Consider the following 13,291-nt stretch of genomic DNA (forward strand, 5'->3'; position numbering starts at 1 on the left):
TTGAACAAGCTAAACAAATAGATGTTGATCACATGTCGTATTTCAAGAGATGGAATTGAAAATCAGGCTTTGATTCAATGTTCTAAAAAAAAAAAAAAAAGGATATACCTCTGACTTTGCATTTGACTATTATCAGTTTATGCATTTAGCTTTATAAAAGTTAAATATATTTAAGCTTTTGTAATCAGAAATTGGAATCTCAGATTCTTTTTTTAGATGGTCTTTATCATTGTCAGCAGCACACAAATAACTGGATTTACCTTGTGTTGAATTGAAAGGTTTGTAATAAATCATTTCAGATGACAAAAACACATCGCGCTCTGACTTGTAGCCGATCTGGTTAATAGACAATCACACTGTGAATAGTACTATGGACCATGTCAACTGCAGTCAATAATTTCAAAAGCCGTGTTAGTAAATGATTAAAGAGTGGCACAGAAAATTGAATTATTAACAGCAGGGGCTGTAGTGAATTTAGAGGGTTTTTATAAGAACCATAATGTTGTAGGATGAAAATGTTAGTCTGCTGTTTGATGTTTGATGGAGTGCAGAATTTGTTTACTTTGCACTTTATTATATGGCATCAGAAAAATGATCTTGCCTCACCATGTCCATCTCAAGAAGGCACTCAGTGTGATTCTCTATATATGAAATTTACATGATGTATATCAGCTTGCAAGGTTCTTTTCTAGCAATCATCAGCATATGAATGTGGAACATGGTTCAATAATGTTTGTGGCAGATTTGGGATGCCCCAACCCCCAGTGGAGCCAGCGTTGATTAGCCAGCCATCTGGTCAAACAAAGACATCTCAGGTTTTTCTGCCCTAAATAAATGTGATTAGAAAACCTGGGGAAGCTCCATGCTTCCAGCACAGGGAGGATGTGTGGTCAGATCATTTGTTTAAAAAAAAACTGGGAGCAACATTTACTAAATGATTAGTAGCACAAAATTGTTTGCATTTGGGGGCAGCGTTGTTCTCAGCTGATCACAAGTACCTTGGAATAATGCATGTGAACTTAACATGAGTGATCATATGTTTTTATAATTAGACCATCAAATAGAGCTACTTGTGCTTTATGGAGGTAGCATGGATGAAAACACTCTTTATAATGTGTTTGAACAGTAATGGCATATAGGCTAGCTGTGCACCACAGGAGCTGAAATAACTTAAAATAGGCCTGAGTGAAAATGAACCATGTACTCTGCAAACATCTGCTCACCTGTAATTCTGTAATTGGAAACCCTCTATGGCTTTGCATTTATTGGTTTCACTATTCACTTTATATGTGCTTTTGTTGCTGTTGTATTACATTCAGTACAGTCTGTTTGCTCTGTTATCTATGTCATATCCCCTGCTGCTGCTGCTGCAACAAACCAATTTCTCCATGAGAATCATTACACTTTTATCTTATCCGATCATGTATACTGCACCTCTGTGATGCCTGTGTATGGAATAGACCGAAGTATAGAGTTTAAAGCAAGCATTTAATTGGATTCTTTACCATGAGACTATATATGATCAACTTATCATTAACAGATCAAGAATATACAAACCAGCAACATGCAAAGTTGTTAAGAGCCCATTTTATTTTTCTTCTTCACATTCATAGGCTACATCCTTTTAAGTGGCCTGTCAGGTGAAGCTAACACAGTTGACAGAACATTACTGACTGTGATAGCGAGTACCATCGCATACGGATGATTACCACACTATTCAGGGCTGCCTTTAAATATAGAATGCCTAGACTTCATGCAGTTTGCCTGTTGTAACAATGAACACAGCGTATTAGAGCTGCTTATTAGCTACGATTACCCTCCCATGTATTGCAGGCAAGACGCAAAATTCATTCTTTTGTCCACTGGCCAAATGGCTAGTGATTGTTCAGACTTAACCAGCCACTCAGTACATTACCATTGTTGTTCTGGCAGGTGATTGAAGCAAATCTACCAGCCACTTGCATATTTTAACAGCATTTGACTGGCTGCTAGTGCTAATTTTGTGCCCTACATGCAGGCATCATTTATAGTCCGTATTGCTATGGAACATTACTTAGGTGGTCACATACAGGTAAAGTGTTGAGTTAGAAAAACGGCATTCTCATTTTCAAACCACTCAAAAGGTATAATGACGAATGAAAAAACAAGTAAGAAGGCACAATTAATAGGACGGCTTTTAAACTAGTGAATCTGATCACTGCTGGCTAAAATTGGTTGCATAATAATTACATAACTTCCACAGCATTTATACTCTGAAAGTTTGTTTTCTTAAATTTTGGTTCAATAATTCCCGCACTGACCATGAGTTTGGTCATTCTGTTAAGGTTGCTGGGTGTCTCTGCTGTCCTTTGAGTGTCCAGTAGAGATGTAGTGGCTTGTTGGCCCCTGGAGATGAGCTCCAGATGCGTGACGGTCTGCATCATCCCAAACTGGGTCCCTGGGGGGTACAGGCCTGTCAGAGGTGGAATGCCCCTGCACACTTAACGCTAGCTGAGAGGAAACAGATACCTTTGGTTCTGAACAGAGAAATAGCTCCCTATCGATTAGACTGTACAGAAAGCTGTGAATTGTGCTTATGGTTTGAACATTTGATACAGCAGATTCAAAGAGATAGTCATAACACTAACTCCTCTGATGGAGGAAACCCTGGGAATAACAGGACCAATTTCCCCCACCACCACAAATGCCACACAAAGAAGTCATTTACCCATCTGACTCCAGGCGCTGTGACCTCTGTCATTTCATATGTAATGAGATGTTATGTGTCCTAATAGCAGTGACGTTTTTATGTTGATTGTGAATGTATCAAGTTCCCGGCACTGTCAGTATAATGAGAATGTATATAAAGGGCTATCAGGTCTGTGTGATGTCTCCAGCTGCCATTAGCATGGGGGTGAAGTGGATGCTTGCTCTTTGAAAGATGTGAGATATGCAAGGTATTTTTAGCCAAAGCTTTTAACCCAGAAGAAACCGCTAATAGCTGCTTTGACCTAAATGCAGCAGTATGGCTTCTTGCTCAAAGCTGCATTGATTACAAGGGGCCCCTAAAAAATAAAATATGGAGATTATGAATTTGTGTCTTTGCAAAATATGTGCTTTGCATATCGGAGACAACTGTACACTTCACAGAGCAAAACTAATAGCTTCAAATCAAATTATCCGTGAGGGGTTACCAAGGGGGGCCCCATGCACGTCTGTGCATAGTTCAGTTGGAAGACTAGTCTCTGCAGTCTAGCTTCTTATGGGCCTGAAACACGACTGGAAAGGGTTAACGTATGGAGTACTGTATGTGGTGGCACAGATGTGATTCACTAAAATGTTTGCTCTGCCTGTGAAAGGGTCTTTGAACCAATGAGTGTGAACTTCTGGCCACACCAGCCTATAAACGTTGCATTTGTGTGAGGCAGCGAAAGGGGCCAGCTAGTGTAATGGGGGATGGGGCCTCTGCCTGTGGAATGTGGTGTCTTGGTGAAAGGGCTGGAGCTGAACAAATGCAGTCAGTTTATTTGGCAAACCAGACTTGCTGGTCACCAACAGACATGTTTACCCAGGAACTAAATATGCAGATCCTCCCCTTTCTTTCAGACATAAGTCTTTCTCTCTCTCTCTCTCTCTCTCTCTCTCTCTCTCTCTCTCTCTCTCTCTCTCTCTGTCTCTGTCTCTGTCTCTGTCTCTTTGGGTGTGAAATTGGATAAGGTGAAAAAGTGTGTTGATCATTATAAGTTTTCTCCTGCATGTGTCTGCCTGCCTGCCTATTTTTGTTCTGTCTTTCTATCTGTGCCCCCCCCCCCATCTCCTTTTCCTCTGTTTCTTTTTTTCAGCTTTGTAATTGGAGTGATTAATGGAGGGAGGGGTGGTCTTGCCTGAAGGCGTGTTTTTCAGTGGCCTGTTTAGAGGTGCTGAGGCCGGAGCAGGTAGCGACACGTTCTGCCCCTGGACATTTAGCCCCTTGTCCCTGCCACTTTGTCTGCTCCCCCAAAAGCCAGAAATCTCTTCCAGCTACAAACATGACTGGACACTCAGAGGCAGGCATGCCCCTGGGTCCTGTTTTCTGCTGCCAGCCAGCTCTCGTATGATATGTGACCCTTTTTTTTTATGCTCCATAATAATTCTTAATGAGAGCAGAGAATCAGTAGTGGATCTGTTTGTAAGCAGGATGTCAACCATATGTTCCCCAGTACCAGTGAGATTTACTTCCCTGTTGTCGCACATGGAATTACGATTAGCGCAAGCCTTTGTTGGTGGTAGCGCCTAGAGAGCTCACCATGATATCTTTACAGTAGTTAGCAGATAAAGGATGCCATCCGCTCAGCCCCACTCCCAATGCACCTGCCCCTCACCCATCAACCCCTCCCCGCTGCATGAGCCACTATAAATGATTCTTGGAGCCCTGCTGTGGGATCAAGGCCCCAATTATTTGATTTGGATTAGAGATTGCTGCCCCCCACAATGCTCGTTTTTACAGGCATGCTGAGAGGAAGCACATTCGCTTTCTTTGGAAGACTTAAACTAAAGTCATCGCAGCTCTTGTTCTCCAGTAGATGAGGAAACAGGCTTACTGCTGTAGTAATCTGCATTAATCACAGATCCAGTTCTCTTCACAAATAAATATACAAAGCAACCTGTGTCAGGTCACTACAGTACATTTAGTCACATTTTAGAAAAATTGTTATGGCTTTACTAGTGAAGTGTACAAAAAAGCAAGTTTAACTACTGAGCATGTGTGTTGCCGCTTCTCTGGCTACTCACCATTTATCACTATTGTTGGCTGCGATCCAGAATTCTACTAGAGGCCTTGATTGTGATTAAATTACTGCCGCTGTGTCTGTTTAAAAGATTTCCTTTGCTGAACTGTTTTGACAGGCAGCAATTTGGCTAAAAAAGATTAGTCCAGGAATGAGATGTTAAGAGTACCTGTGGGATGAGAGGGGCTCTCCTGTTATTGTGAGGTCCTGTTACTGGTGTACAGGAATGTTGGTGAATTTCACTACTCACCCTCCCGCCTGTGTCTGTATTCTGACAGAGCTCGCACTGAGAGCACAGTGACATTTTGTTACTCTTGATTTACTAGCTGGGGTTGCTATGGGGATTTTGTTTGTATGTGCGTGTTTGCAGTTTTTGAGGATAGGTGTGGCTGTTTACACAGTCTTTTTTTGTAGATAACTGCAATTTGATGAGGGTTTGCCATGGAAACCTTCGCTGTGTTAGTCAAAGTTAGTTGTCTTGTTGGAGGTGAAGGGGTTAGGTCACCATGGAAGCTGTGATCCTGCCCTCATCTCAGTTTCCCTGGCGTGGCGGTAGATGACTGAGGATGATGAGTATTGACGTGTGCTGTGAGATTGCGTCCGGAGGGGGCTGGGGACTTCCCTGTGTTTGCACATCCAGTGCTATTGATTTGCCTCCTGTTCAATGACTGTGGCCCAGGGGACTTGGTCTGCAGCATGGAGCTGTGTAGGGTGGGACACAGAGAGCCGTGACGGTAGCTCAGAGTGTGAAGACAGGGGTTAGGGGCATGGCTCAGGGCTAACGGGCCTCTAATATGGCACGTGCCTCTCTTCATTAGGTCTTGTTTAGTCTGCAAGATTAAACTGGCAGGCTGCAAAACAACAACTGTTTTCCGGTCTGCTCCACATATCAGATGTGTCACTTGTTTATTTCTGCCATCCCACCAGTCAGATTCATCCAGCCTGTCATCAAGAGTATAAAAATGACCTTCTTCACACAGGTATATCGCTGCTTATACACTGTGAAATTGGCTGCTTACCTTTTATAAAGCACGTGTGAAAATGTACTCAATCCAGTTTTCCCCCTGCTTTTATTATCTAGAAGTGATTCCTAAAGTGGGTCTAACACAGCACGAATTTCCTTAGCTCCATGGCTGCTACTTGAGCCCACTCAACCCTCTGCTGGAAAAGTGAAGGCAAATCACATGATGCTTTTATTAAGAACAAGCCTCTTCATCTAATAACAGCTCCACTATCAAATTGGAGAAGTGCTGTCAACATCCTGAGCAATCAATGCCATCCATCCCCCACTCCCCAAGCAGCAGCCATTAACCCTTCTTGTTCCGGCATGCCTGGCCTCACTAAAATGGTGGCTCAACTCCAGACATCTTTCTATAATGGCTGCGTAGAATTACCCCCAAGCTATGCATCGACATTCAAGTAGGAGTGTGTTGCGTAGTTTGTCCGGTGCAGATGGAGGGATATGCAAAGAATGTCAACTTGTTGCAGACAGAACGTAGTCCACTGTATTGTACGGGAGTAATGGCTCTTGAAAACACAATCCAAATGTATGAATTTCACAACTGGTGCACTCAAAATTCAGTGTTTCAGAAAAAGGAGCCAGATCTTCCTTATCTGAAAAAGAAACATAATTTTTGAGGACATGTAACTGTACAAATTAATGGACTGACAGCACTATAGTCAGAATAACAAGTGGTCACCACCTTGACAACCCACATGAACCTCAACTGACCCCCACTCAAAAACCATTTCCATAGAGAGAACTTTTTAGCGACAGAGGTACTTATCGATTGTAGATATGTGGACGGCCCCCCCCCCTTTGGTCATCTACCTTATTCTGATCCCTGATTTGGCGCTGCGCCAGTCAGTCACGTATGGCCATAATGTGATTAGGCCACCCACTGCCTGGCCAGTAAACCTGCTAACAGCATGAGAGAGAGACAGAGAGGAAACATGGGCTGCTTAAACATATGAAGGCTTCTGTTCATCCTACACCCAGCACAAACACACACTGGCATACGCAGGCAACACACATGCACGTACACACAGACATACTTACTGCTATATTTGAATATTCTTATTTCATTTGACCTAACTGAATTGAAGTTTGGATAAATATACTCACAAATATCTGGCTGTAAGACATAGTAATGAGGATGCATCAATTTATCAGCCGCACATTGGCATTGGCCGATATTTGCCTTGTTGACTACCATTGGCCTATCAGCAAATAAGAAGGCATTCAGCGACGGCAGTGGCCGTTTTTATCTGTCATGTCGCAACACTTTTACGGAGGCATAATAGCAGGGCTGGATGCTAACTGGGACAAACCGGGATGCCGTTGGGACAAAAGGGCACAGTAAATTCACTGTTGACGCATCAGGAGACATACCCTGTTGTTTCCTTGATAATGCTATATTGTGAACATCAAATCTGTGCAGACGGAAGTTGCATTGAGTTTGTTATGATGCCTTCACGCTCTGATCAGTAAAAATTAGTATCAGGTAAAGGTAAGTTTGAAGGAGAAATTCGTTGATGTTTTCACACACATATTAACAGCTATTAAGAAGCAGTTATAATAATAATAATAATAATAATAATAATAATAAGATACAGTTTTTCATGGAAAGAAGGTTATTTTAAAGGTTGTTTCATAAATGTGTATGACTGAATTTGTTCAGACACAAAGTCAGTAGTGTAATGAAGAGTAGACTCTGAAACAATTTTGTTTTTGTTTTGTTTTTTATAACAGAGATGTCTTTGTTTCCCTTGAACAAAAGGAGGAATAAAATAAACAATATAAACCAAATTAACAACAACCAAAAAAACATCTCAGTTAGCTTTCTTCTGTCTTCCATTGGCTGTTGGCAAAATTCTTATTTTAAACATAGTTATTGGCTCACAATTTCATGGTGCATCCCCACATGTTAAAAATTTTTTTTTTTTTTTAAATCTATACTGCAGTAACAAAGGCATTTAAATGCACATACATAAACATAAGGACATGTGCTTTAAACATTTGATTTGTGAATGATTATCAGGCAAGCCAAGCCCTCTACGCCCCTGTCATGAATGTATGTAGGGTGTGGGAATTTCTTTTTTTAAAGAAGTCATTTTTGGGTGGAGCGCTGTTTGTGATGAAGGGGCTGAGGTGACTGATCATAAGGAGTGGTCCCAAAACATCAGTATCCACTCTAACTTGACAAAAAGCAACATAGTGTTAACATTCCTCAGCTGACCAAGGTCCCAGTTCAAGAGCCAACATGTCTATTCATGGTTAACGGCTTCTATGTTCCAATTACTGTGCTTTTTTTGAACTGGCTTGAGAAGTTTTCTCTAAGTGCAACTGAGCTTATAACAAGTGCGTGAAAACAAGTGACAGCTGAATAACTCTCTGAGACCCAATCACATGCAATCATTGACAGTTGTCCCAACAGTCCCATTGGTTTTGAGATCCAAAGGTTTAATATTAACAGCGTAGACGTCAAGTGAACCACAAAGTGCAGACACTTTTTTGTTGCAGACACCTGCTTGGTTGATACAAGTTGCTTTGGTTAAGGCTGTTGGTTGAAATAATTGATAATTCTGAAGTCTCTCCCTGTTTCGTATTTTGTGCTTCCATATATATTCAGTACCACAGTAGTTTGGTTTTATCTTTCCTCCCAGCTATCCTTGTCATTATACCAGCCATTTGGCATTAGCTTGCCCTTTACCCTTGAAGAGGGCAAACTGACCTTGCTCAGTACAAGAGAGCACTCCACAGTTATATCAAAAGTGATATGACTTTTGTAGCATCATGTGACTTTTGGCTGAACGCTGGAGAACGTTTTGTACTGAACGAGGATTAAAGGCTTGGCCCCTGTAAGTGCATTGACTGTACATGAAATCTGTACATGTTATACACAATCAGTGAGAGTACAAGTTCTAAATATCAGTGATTTCATTCATTTGAAAATGGGACGTAAATGTTCCAGTTTTTAAACAAATCTCGCTGACCTTGCGCACTTAAGAAAATGCAGTTACAGCTAAGAAAAGTGTGGTGCAGGAAGCCAAAGCCTGACACTGACTGGACACTGGTGTTTTGTCACATTAGACCTTTGTTCTTGATGTTAGGAACATCTTGACCCCTGCACTCCCATAACACAGAGTGTCCCTCTGGGTGGCATGAGTGTGTGTTTGTGTGTGTGGGTGTGCAAGTGGTTTGTGTGTAAACACGTCTGTATTCACCTAACAATCCCAAGGCCAGTAACCCAGCAGCTACTGACTGCTCCTCTACAGTTACATCCGATTCTGGTGAGCTGGGAGTGAATTCTGTTGTTGGCAGGCTTACAGTAATTTACTTTGGATAAGAGCCAGAGAGATCTGTTAAATTATTTCATGTATTAGCTAGACCTTATAAACCACTAAACACAGCTGATCAATTATTACCAGTAGCACTATCAGACAGTGTGTCCTGTACATACACATACAGATCATACTGTTGTTGCAAATATCCTCTCTAAGTACCATTTGATTATAAGAGATCAAATGATGATCAAATACACTGACACACACAGTTATAAACTGTTATTAATATTCTGTACATAGAAGTTGAATTAGAAATTAGATTAGAAAAGTGCACTTAACTTGCTAACAAGCAGAATGATGTGTTTCCCATGCAGCTTTATGGCTCCTTGTTTGGTTACCATCAGTAAGATTACACATTGTCGACCCCGGGGCCATTGAAAAGGGAACATTAACACGTATAAAAGGTGCCGAATGCAAAGTTTTTTTCATGCAAGAACAAGCATGTGAGATTATACATTGCTGCAATCCGAATTATCTGCTGTTATAATCATTTATAATGGTTTAAAGGTTAACAGAGGTGGTCTAATTGTGTGCAAAGGTCTGTAAGGTCTTCAGTGTTCTGTACCATATATTTACCTTCACGTGACGATACTGTTGTATCTCTATGACATACTGTAGATAATGTAAGTTGACGGCGAAATGCATTTTGATAAGGAAGGAGCTGTGTTTGTGAACTTATTTAAATGCAGTATATCTGCTGAGAAGCCAACAGGAGAAAATAAAACCCTTTTTTGAAAAGTGATTGAACTCTCACTTTTTAGAGGATAGTAATCTAATGTCTTTGAGGATTTGAACATTGGACTTCAAATATTAGTTTTTCCACTGACAACGTAGCATCGTGTTAGTTTGAGAGGGAAAATACATTTTTGTCTTTCACCTTTATTGATGTTGTTAGTATGCAAGTTAATTTCCACCCTTATATTGGTTTATATTTTGGACACTTTTGTTGTTTTAAAGAGAGAGTGTTAGCTCATTTTGTAACAAAAGTCCTCATGTTTTTAACTCTACCCTGACGCATAGCATTAGCAGTGGGTTTGCAAGTTGATGGCTGATGAGTATTTGTTTAGAGAGCATGAATGTTGACAACCGTTACACATAGAGAGTGAGAGGGTGAAAATGACTTGCTCTCAGGGGCCTTGACAACCTTTGCCCTCCCGGCTCTCGTTTCAGGCCTTGTAATTGCCACTGACCAATGGGCTCCCGTTTGAAACTAGACCCAGGGCTGCAGCTATTAACGTCCCCCTCCAAACGGATCTTGTTTTGATTCCTGATGCTTTTATAGGTTTTGTCTTTAGGAGACATTCCTGGTCGGCACATACCGTGCACCCCTTTCTGCCCCTATTTTCCTTCCTTCCCGTCTTGTGGGGCCATTGCCCCCCTCTCTCCACTCACAAACATACACACAGCCATGATCAGCCTTTGCACATGTGTGGGTGTGTGTGTATGTGTGTGCGCACGCTAGGGCTACTGACCAGCCCACCCTCCCCTGGCCCCTCCTGACAGCCAGCTATACTCCATGAACTTGGCCACCCGTCACAGCTGCGTTAAGATTGAGGGATGGGGGGCCCTTGTATCCAGCTGGGTCGGAAGACATGGGTGGGGGCAGGGCAGGCCCAGATGCAGATGGTTTAGGTCAAATGGAGATGTTTGAGGATGAAGGGGGAGGGGGACACAGGAGCTCAGGGGCACAATAACTCCAGAGGTTACTCCTCCAACCTCTGGAAAAATGCACTCTTGGAGTTTGGGTATATATTAGTTTTCATATGTTTGTTTTGCTGAATGTTGGTAGCTGTTGGAACTAGCTTGGAGTTTGCTTCAAATTTTTTTAGCCCCACGTGATATTTTGACCTTATGGGATCTTTGTAGCTAAAAAATCTAATGAACACATATTACTGAAAAACTTTGAGGTTAAAGTCCATTCTTTTGAATTGCAAATGTGCATCTACAATGAAATCAGGAAATGTCCTCTCTTCAGGGACCTTGTTGCATGACATGAGCCCTACTCTCTCTCCCCACGCCTGTCTGTATCTCTACCGTCACAATCCAAGTTGAAATGCCACAAGAATAGTCGTATTAATAGATAATTATGTTACTTTTGAAAGACTTAATGACACTTAATGATATGAGAACCCTGCACACTTGATCCTCTCTGTGTGTGTTTGTAGCAACTTTCTATTGTTTATTGACCTTATCTGTGTTTTCTCTCTTGTCTGTTGTAGAATGGGAGTGCAGGCTGGGCGGATGAGGCTGACAGTAGCAGAGGAAGAGGAGAGGCCTCCAGAGACTTTGCTAAGGTAAGGGTTTGGAAACTGTTCACCAGGTGGCTTCAGTGGGTTCAATCATTGAACAAACAAAAGCCTTTGCACCAATTACATAACATTCATTCTTATGAAAGGCAAACTAGTGGAATTTGTGAATAGATCAACCCTTTGACACACTCCAAATGCAGAGCTGTACATATATTTTTATGACCCTGAAAATCCAAGCTGTCAAGAACTAGCACTGACCAAGACTGCAGGCTCATCACTTCCGTTAAAAAGTTGCGCCTGAACACCACAAAGATAACAGCCAACGGTCAGCTGGCTTTTGACATGCATGTATGTTCTGTGCCTATGTGAGAGGAAATGACTAGTCAGTATTTGCACTACAAAAAGCACTGCAGAGACAAACAAAACTAAATAGCCAACAGTTTTCACACTGCTGTTAATATGATTGATCAGATAGAGAATATGTCCGGAAAAAATGTTGCAGTTGAAAGATTTTTTTATGCTTTGCACTGGCATCGTCAGCTTGTGGTCTTATTTTGAAAAAAGGAAAGAACACACTGTTCCCTCTAGTGCCAATTTAGCACGCTGAACGTGCCATACAAATAGAGCCTAATAAGTTTCTGTCTTCTCCTTCAGTTGTATGAACTGGACAATGACCCCAAAAGGAAGGAGTTTTTGGATGACCTCTTCACCTTCATGCAGAAACGAGGTAGGAGTACTCTCCAGAAATCCACACTATTTAAAGCAGCCGCTCCTCACTTGGACTCTGGAATCACATACATTTTCTTTTACTTGTGTGAGATCCAGCAGATTGGCATGCACTTAAATATTGGATTTTGAGTTGGGATTTACGTGAAATTCAAATGAGTTTTCTAAGGACATTAGGGTCCTTTTCTATAAACATTTTCTTTATTTTCTAAATACAATACAAACATTTCAGTTTGGTGAAAATGGAGTTGTTGTGAAAGTGTATTTTGTCAACGGGTTCCTGACTGAAAACATCTGGTTTCAGTTCTATGGTTTCAATTCAGTATCATTTTTAAATTCAAAACTACATTTTGTAACTCGCAGGGCATATATAGTGTTTCACCTTTGCAATAAGAATTGCTGTTAAGATTTGCCACAAATGTGACATTGGTCGGAGTTGATTCTCCTCCCTCTGCCTATGTGAGGGATGTGTGTATGTAAAAGCAAATACCACACAACTTCCATTTCTTAAGAGTCATTTCCTGTCTCTGTGTGAGGAGGGGTCGCTCTTTTTTTTACAGAGCATCTGGAATTTCACTGTAGATTGGTGTTATGCCTACAGCACAAATGGGTTATTCGGTCATTCAAATGTTGGAGACTATACAAACTGAGCAATGATAAGTTTAAGTTCTCTCCCTTGTGGCTTTGGCGTTCCAAATACATTTGCTTCTCCCATGGTTGTCAAGTTTGCTATGTCACTGATCAACTCAAAAACATGCTGTAACTCTCACTGGCTAAGAAATCCTTTACTAATTCCCCTCCCTGGAGTAAAGGCTTTAAAGGGTCAGCAGGTGAGATCTGCCCCCGTTGATCCTGTGGTTCTGCAGTATCAGAGTCAAGCGGATCTGGCACTGGCCTAACTTATTTAGTTGGCCAACAGCCGGGGAGGCTCAGCTGACCGCGTGCTGCTTTGACACTGCCTACAAGACCCCTCTGACCAGGGGAGATAATGCACTTAGGCTTCTATCAGACAAATCTGTTGCCAAGCAAGTTACATGGCTTGAGCAATACCTCCCAAGGTGAATCACAATGTTATTACAGTGGTGCATACTTTACATTATGTTTTGGCAGGCTATGATGGGTGATGATGGTCTTTGAGCATGTGTGTGGTTCATGCTTCATTATGTTTTGTCACAGGCTATGATGGGTGACACGATACGTATGCGAGTGTGTATGTGAGTCATA

General features: G+C 41.6%; 1 protein-coding gene across 4 annotated transcripts in view; it reads left to right on the plus strand.

Moving 5' to 3' along the window:
* LOC126396082 (AT-rich interactive domain-containing protein 3B-like) overlaps positions 1-13,291 on the plus strand; it is a 54,635-nt gene that overhangs the window by 16,080 nt on the left and 25,264 nt on the right. For all 4 annotated transcript variants that reach the window (XM_050053931.1, XM_050053938.1, XM_050053947.1 and 1 more), the window contains exons 3-4: positions 11,312-11,386; positions 11,996-12,068. In XM_050053931.1, coding sequence (XP_049909888.1) covers positions 11,312-11,386; positions 11,996-12,068 — 148 coding nt within the window. The remainder of the gene's footprint in view (positions 1-11,311; positions 11,387-11,995; positions 12,069-13,291) is intronic.

The sequence above is a fragment of the Epinephelus moara genome, chromosome 1 (assembly GCF_006386435.1).
Source record: "Epinephelus moara isolate mb chromosome 1, YSFRI_EMoa_1.0, whole genome shotgun sequence".
Classification (NCBI taxonomy): domain Eukaryota; kingdom Metazoa; phylum Chordata; class Actinopteri; order Perciformes; family Serranidae; genus Epinephelus; species Epinephelus moara.